Below are 7985 nucleotides of genomic sequence, written 5' to 3' on the forward strand. Positions count from 1 at the left end.
GAGTGACGCATTGCGGGTACGAACGCACCAATCAGAGGCGACCACACAGCCAAACTGCTAAACATAACCTTACGCTGTCAAATAGTCCTTTATGTATTTAGTAATATAAATACTGATATGGACCCGATTCTTTCGCCGTGTTCACACCACACTCAAAATAAACACGTATAGATAATTAATTTGTAAATAATGGCAAATAACGTTGTTTGCAAGTAGCATAAAATTTGACACAGATCGAGCGGATTGACATTAGTTTATGGGAGGTGTTTATGTACAACCGTCAAGGCGGGTCTGAACGTGCCGACTGTCATATATTTGTGTGTCTGGCAGAGTGTTGAGCCCCGATCCTTTTCAAAATGGTGAGTCTGGAAAATATAAATTGTTATCGGAACTACCGACTCAGTATCAAATGATCTATACAGTGTGCATGTATAAAATTGCAGACGTTGTGCAAACTTTATGAGACCGTATGTACCTTTTCCAGTCGGCGCAATTGTTATTGAACCGGGAAATGGCGGGACAAGTGCTGTTGATTTAGACCTGGGTGTTATTAACTGAGAAAAATATACGTTTACTGCATTTTACACTTCCGGAACTCGTTTGTCTTTTGACTTTACAGACGGTGGTTATGTGAGTTGGAGAAGGTTTACACTGCTTTTAGTTATGAGTCAGTAAGCAATAGTCGCTCCTCGTATGCTTTATGGGATGTCTCTATAATAGCTAATCCATAAGTAAAACCATGAGAATTCATGAAATTCAGGATTCAGGAAATTGCTACTGGAGCCGAGTAACAACTAAGTTCATGCTGAATTGTGATTGTCTTCTTCGCCATGTACATGTTATAACAGCTGGAATGAATGAAATGGTAGTACAGTAGCTATTAGTACTAATACGCTAGGGGTGCTACACGAGGTAGCTCTATAATAGCCAACGAATATGAGCAACATAGGTTACCCCGCAAGACCAGTTAGCTTGCTAGTTACCAGCCCAGACGTGCTAAGAACTAATACCTACTGGGGAAATGCAACTGACCAGCAAATCACATTATGCACTGTATTAAAGTAGCAAGTTGGACAGCGTTGCTTTGAAAAAGTATGGAGAAGGCTGGCTCGTTTTCGTTTCATTTTATGTAGTGGTTAGCGTAGTGCTAGTCAAATGTACCCACCACCAGCTAATGTTTTGCTATGCTACATAAGTACGTAGCCGCAGCTGGGTTTGCTTGCTAGCAAGCGTCATCATGCAGCACTTCTAAAAATTTGACATTGCCTTTAGCCGTTTACCAGCTAAGTTGATGTGAAGTGTTACTATTTCCACGCTAAACTGTCATCGAAGAACGTGGTTATCGAACTGTTAATGCGAGGAGGAATATAGCTGATGTTATGCCAATTATGCCAAACTGGTGGTAGCTAGTATGGTGGGACGTGTTGCTGCACCCGGTAGCAGGCCGCTCAGATAGTTGATGATGCCCTGGTGGTGACTGTTCGGCCAGTCCACAACAGTTATTGTTTGACTTGAGTATATTAATATTAGCAGGGAAGTGACCTAAATATGGTCGGTACGCTGAAGTGGCGTACCTGGTGCGTTAAAGTAGACCTGTCTGTCTTTAGATGACGACGGGTAATCTATCCTTAGACCTGTCTGTTGCTAATGTGTAAATCTGCAGCCTGATGCTGCCGCTCAAGACGACGCAGTGTCAGTTCGGTGCTGTCAAATGACTAGCACTACTAGCCTGTTGCTCCTAACTTGCACTTGGGGTCGCTGGCATAATTGGCAACGACCGTTTCAACAGAAATGCGCCATTTCATTTTCTGCTGTTGCTGTTGAGGGGTTGTCAACATGGTAATCATGTAGTCTTTATTTCCCGTTAGGCTGATCAACTCACAGAGGAACAGATCGCTGGTAAGTGCTCCCTTCACCTTTCGTGGCCATTTTTGCCTGTATTGATTTTGGGTTGAACCTACCATTTCGGATTTGTGTTTGGATATTTGTCCCTGCTTGTGATTATGTTTGTGTTTTAGTGTAGTTCCAGGATTTACATCTATACTGGGTATTTGTATTACCTGGGCTTAGAATGGTTTTCCTAACATTTTTTATCAGGGCCAGAAGTTCAAGTTCCACCAGTGTCTGCCTAGCAGGATTATGGGCGTTGCCTTACTTTCATATCATGCTTGTCTTTGGTTTGCATTTATTGGCCTAACACGTGGTTCACTTCAGTGACCGATCCTATCGTGTAGACTGGCTGTGTGATGGCTATGGCAGCTGTGTACCTGACCTTAAAGTCTGCATGTTGTGCTTATATGGGTAATGTCCGGTTCTGCTCTGTGCTTTGGCTATGCTGGAGATTGACCCATGTTGTACTATGCTCTGCTGAGATGAGCAGCTCTTTCAAAAGAATTATTTAACAAGCATGGATGTTATGACTGATTACTGTGGTGTTGTGCTTCAAACACTGCTGGGATGTTTTGATGTAGCCTGATCATCATCGACTTTCAAATCTCGATCAAGACTTGGTCTGACCAAGAGCAAAACGGTTAACATTTCCTCAACGGCATGGTTGACCAGCCTCCCTTGGTTTGCTAATGGTTGTATGCTTCCCAACAAAGTGGGAGGAATTCCTGATTTTTCGGGAGCTCAGAAACTGCATTGTATTGCTCTTGGCCTGACTACACCGCATTCCACATTTATTACGCAACTGATATTTTTCATTCTAACTCACCAGACATAACATCCCATTCATTTTCAATGGGGTTTTATGTCTGGCGAGTTAGAATGTCGATACCACCAAAGCACCTGAACGTGGCATGGAAATCTACAGGTATATTGAAGTGTGGGTCACCAGACCAAACAAAAACAGCTGAGAGCAAAACATCAAGGATATCTGGTCTTCCATAACTCCCATGCAATGCCCTGCCATTGACTTCAATGTTAAATGCAGCATTCCAGTTACAGCTTATAACCAAGTTTTGAACATTGAAATGTAATTTAGAAGGTATCAAATGCCAACTGTATTGATGTAAATGGGAAAGATAGAAATTTGGATTAAAACACCACAGCTGTTTTGCGTAATAATTTGGAACAGAGCATGTTGGGCATTTTAAGTTTTTTATTATTTCAAAAAATACTGTTATCATTGGAAGGTTCATTCAAAAACGTTTTAATTGTACTCCAATGGCTGATGACTTTAAAATTATGACGACTGTCATTTATATTGATTATTTGGGAAATTGTCATTTGCATAATAGTGTGGAATGCGGTGTAGAAGCAATGCTGAAGGTGTTGCGTCACAAGGAGGGCACGGCCTGGCTAGTTTTGATGAAACACAAGTATTTTTTTTACACTATGTCCTAACTGGTTGAGTGAGGTGTGGCTTGTCTTCACAGTAGTAATTGTTCATAGATTGGTTGTTTTTCAGTCAGACCATGATGTCCTGATGTTAGGCTGCGCGTGTGTGCGTGCGTGCGCCCCTCACTGATGTGCTTCATATGTTCTCTCTTCACAGAATTCAAAGAGGCGTTCTCGCTATTCGACAAAGATGGCGACGGCACCATCACCACCAAAGAACTTGGGACGGTCATGCGTTCACTAGGTCAGAACCCAACGGAGGCTGAGCTACAGGACATGATCAACGAGGTCGATGCGGATGGTGAGTAGTACCAGACACTGCAGAGTTCTACCTGCAGGGTGGGTTTTCTAGCTCTTGTGGCAGCACTAATGCCTTACAATACAGCTTTATTATCATTATTGCTGTTTTTAAGGAAAGATGGGAGTGAATGTGAACATGGCATCACAGATGTGCATGTCTTCATGCTCAGTTTCTACTCTCTCTATCCTTAGGAAACGGAACAATAGACTTTCCTGAATTTCTCACCATGATGGCAAGAAAGATGAAGGACACAGACAGTGAAGAGGAGATCAGGGAAGCTTTCCGCGTATTTGACAAGGTGAGTTTTCCTGACGGGATATGAACTACCTTGGATCACGGTTGAATGAATCCAGTTGGTGGGATCATCAGTGTTCCTCTCTAGTTTCAGCCATGCATAATGGTTCAACCTGTTGTGGTTTTATTTAAGTGTGTACTTAAAAGAACAGTAGTCCACCCTTTTTTATTTTTACATATTTGCAGTATTTCCAAGAATTAAACATGAATGTGCGTATAATTTTCTTCAGTGTGTTCATTACTTAGATTTATTAGTATTAGACGTATTAACATAGCTTAGTATAATCACTGGAAGTGGATAGAACCATTGGCATCAAGCAACAACTGAATGGAATTAAATGGTCTTTTTGTGCTCTTGTGAATTTTACATCAATTTTAAAGAGGTTTCATGTTTTGTTTGGTTCCATAGACTTCCATTGCTACTCTTAATATGACTTGATCCTAAGTATTCTCACATTTTACCAGTGCTTAACTACGAGCAATTTCTGGAAAAGAGGTGGACTGTTCCTTTAAGTCAACTGTAGTAGTTGCTTGTATAGGAATGCTGAAAAAGTGAGACAGACAAAGATCAGGGCAGCATACTGAAAGGATGGCCATCCGCTAAACGCTCAGAACCGAAGACAAACATGCAGCATGTTACTCTATCACTGCCTGGTATGGAGAGATGGATGGAGGCTAGGCTGCATGAATCACAGCACTTAAAAGTTACACTTTGCAGAAACCCATAAATGTTTTTTGTTCTGTTCTGTAATGTTAGCAATTTTGATATGAAAGGGTGGAACAATGGGCTTGAGATGTTAAATTACATTGAATGAAAATCAGTTAACACATCTTTTGAGGCTGTTGTAATCAAAACTAGTAAGGAGAGTATTAATTGGAAGAATGTTTCTGGTGCCTTTTTCCACTTAACCAGAGCATGGCTAAAGGATGGGGTGCTTGACTGCCAGAACATGGCTAAAGAATGTTTGCATAGATGCTATAACATTGCTAAAGGAAGGCTGCAAAAGACATGCACAAGGAATTTCAAACCTGAGGAAGTGGAAAGATAACTAGTGGAATTGTGTGAAGTTTGGGTATTTGATGCACCCTAATGCAGTGGTTTTCAAGATGGGGGTGGGGTGGGGGCCACGAGGGGGGGCTGGGGGACTGTGACGGGTTGACGGGAAGTATAGCAAAACGGAAATAATTTAATAAACTGAATAACTAGCATAAACCAAAATAAGACTACGGTACGATACAATTTATTTGCATTAGTTGAGAACAGCATCATCATAATCTATTGTATCTATAAACATTACTACTACTACTATTATTATTATTATTATTATTATTATTATTATTAATGGCGGATTGCCTCACAGACCTAGACTATAGTTGTGAAAGGGGGCACACTGGAAAAAAAACCTTGTGGCACGACCCATGTAAGGGGGGGCCTTGCCTGAAATCTATCAGTATATGGGGACCTTGTCATGGTAAAGTTAGGAAACCCCTGACCTGAGGGAGGCAAGTCATTCTGCACGCCCTTTCTGAAATAGAGCTCTGTAGTGCTGCATGTATATCTACTGCATGTATACATATAGGTTAGGACATGATTACTCTAGTTCAGGGGTGTCAAAGTGGGGGGGTGGGGGACACACTAAATGTCAAAATAAGAAGTGTATTTTTAACCCATTACAAAATTTGCTGCTGTTGTCTGAGATTTCAGGTTTTAATAGTTGAGAACCAATTTCTTTTTTGGTCGCCATGTACAGTCAATGCTGCTGTTACAAAAGTTTGAGTTCAAGTTTATTATAGCCAAATCAACAGTATAATATACAGTTGCTAGGAATGTCTTTTAGTTTGCACACAAATTTAACAACACAAATACACATGGCTAAGACGAAGACAAGAAAGCAATAGGGGCTGTCATCCACCTCAAGATGATTGATAAGCAATTTGATTCCAGTATGAAACAGAAATGTTCTATATTTTGCACTTGTGTCACTGGTCCGTCCCACTTGAGATGAAATTGACTATGTGGCCCCTAAACTGAAATTAATGAGTGTTCTATTTTTCAGACTTTGTAAGTTTGAGGTGATTTTGTCTGCATTACACCTTCTAAATGGCACAATAATAATAATAATAATAAATTATAACACTTAGCCGACGCTTTAAGCCAAAGCAACATACAGATTTTTATTGTAAGTACGGTGTATTGATTACAGTCCCTGTAGCAGTGAAGTGTTGGGTCTTGTTTGTTGGTACAGAGTTGATGTGCTCAAGCATTAATGCCTCCTCCTTGAAGACAATTTAGTCGTGTTAGCTGAGTTTTAATGTGTTTGAGAGCGAGGTGTAATTGTAATTGTAACGTATTGCAATATCAGCATATGTGTAAATAAGAGGCTTTTTTGTGTGCAATTGGTGTGTGTAGTGGTGATTGAACTGTGTTGTCTGTCCGCGGTCCTGCAGGATGGCAACGGCTACATCAGCGCTGCAGAGCTGCGTCACGTGATGACCAACCTGGGAGAGAAGCTGACGGACGAGGAGGTGGACGAGATGATCAGAGAAGCAGACATTGACGGAGACGGCCAAGTTAACTATGAAGGTAAACGAGTGACGTTGCTGCATTGGAACATCGAGGGCTATTTTGCCTGATTCAATAGCCGTATCACAAAGTTAAAAACTTTATTATAAATTGAAAAGCTTTGCATCATGAGGCTGGAGGCCAAAGGGATGGACAGGATGAAGTAGAATGACTTGTGACTTTAAAGTGATACTGTCCCATTTTTGGAAATAAGCTTGTTTTACACCTCCCCTTGAGTTAAATAATAGGGTTTTACCGTTCTCCTGTACTTTAGACCGTTCTCTGGGTATGGCAGTGCAAATTTTACCTCCAAGCTAGCGGTTAACTTTTAGTCCTATGAGACCAGCTGGCAGCTAACTTTAAGTCATGTGAAGAACAGGACTGAACACACTAACTGGTCTTTCCTTTTTCTCCCCTCTTTCTCCCAATACAGAGTTTGTACAGATGATGACTGCAAAATGAAGGCCTTGTACAGAACTTCTTGTAAAAAAATATTACTTGCCTTTTCTTTGTTTGTAATATCTGTAAAATGTTTTACTTTTGTCTCATCCCCTGGCCCATATCTTAGCTGTCCAAAGGCTCTGCATGTTTACTGCTCTAGGGTTTGAGCCCTCCTCTCCCCTCCTCCATCCACCCACCCAGCCTTCTCATCAGAGATCAGAGACTCACTAATGTGCTCTTTGCTGCGTCTGGATCCACTGGCACTCACCGACCTTTGGGGCCAGTGGGCTGCCCACCCCACCTACTTGTGTGTGTGGGTAATGGTAGTCAGAGGGTTGCGTCTGATGGGAAAGTTTGGTGTCTTGTGACTGTTGGCATGTTTTTTTTTGTTTTTCCTTTTCTTTCTCCCTGTCTGGAGGAGCCTGTGCATGGGCAATGGACTACGCATATGACATGGAAACATGTCCTCGGCATTGCACAGCTGTGATCATTCATGAGTAAAATATTACTGTTTTTTAAAAAATCCTTATGGCCAAGTTACCCGCACACTACACTCTTTGTACTTGTTGGTTTCTCCAGGATCTTACAATGCGTTTTAACTAGTCACCTTTTTCTTTTCTTTTTTATCAGCTTGTGGCTCTGCCATGCCTCAAAGAATCCATTCCAAGTTGTATATTTGTTTTACAATAAAATTGACAATTAACCCAACCTGATGTTGTCCTTTGCCTTTGTTACAGGAAGCTCTCCTTGTAGAGGTATTCCATGAAATTGATGGATCATGATGCAGTGAACACAACTCATTAGTTTCACTGTTTGAAATGACCTTGTTCTATATACACACACATACACTAAATACAGGTGAGTTGACTACCTGTCCACGCTGGCATTTCTTAAAACCTGTAGAAATTGAACTCCAGGCTGCCCATAGCGGATGTAAACACTGAAGCAAAAAGGATTTTGTTTCCCCCTGGTGCCAAGTGCTTTAATATTCAAGCTGTCTTGCCCTGTTGATTCTGGCGAGATGTTTGTCGTCAAACTTTTTCA

At 41.3% G+C, this 7985-nt stretch overlaps 1 protein-coding gene across 1 annotated transcript; it reads left to right on the forward strand.

The window, feature by feature from the left end:
• Nucleotides 1–271: 271 nt before the first annotated feature.
• On the forward strand, nt 272–7649 carry calm2b (calmodulin 2b, (phosphorylase kinase, delta)). The gene is made up of 6 exons (XM_063216748.1): nt 272–359; nt 1869–1899; nt 3500–3643; nt 3835–3941; nt 6386–6521; nt 6934–7649. The coding sequence occupies exons 1-6, from the start codon at nt 357–359 to the stop codon at nt 6960–6962; spliced, it is 450 nt and encodes a 149-aa protein (XP_063072818.1). The 5' UTR covers nt 272–356; the 3' UTR covers nt 6963–7649.
• The last annotated feature ends 336 nt before the right edge of the window (nt 7650–7985 follow it).

The sequence above is a fragment of the Engraulis encrasicolus genome, chromosome 15 (genome assembly GCF_034702125.1).
Source record: "Engraulis encrasicolus isolate BLACKSEA-1 chromosome 15, IST_EnEncr_1.0, whole genome shotgun sequence".
Classification (NCBI taxonomy): domain Eukaryota; kingdom Metazoa; phylum Chordata; class Actinopteri; order Clupeiformes; family Engraulidae; genus Engraulis; species Engraulis encrasicolus.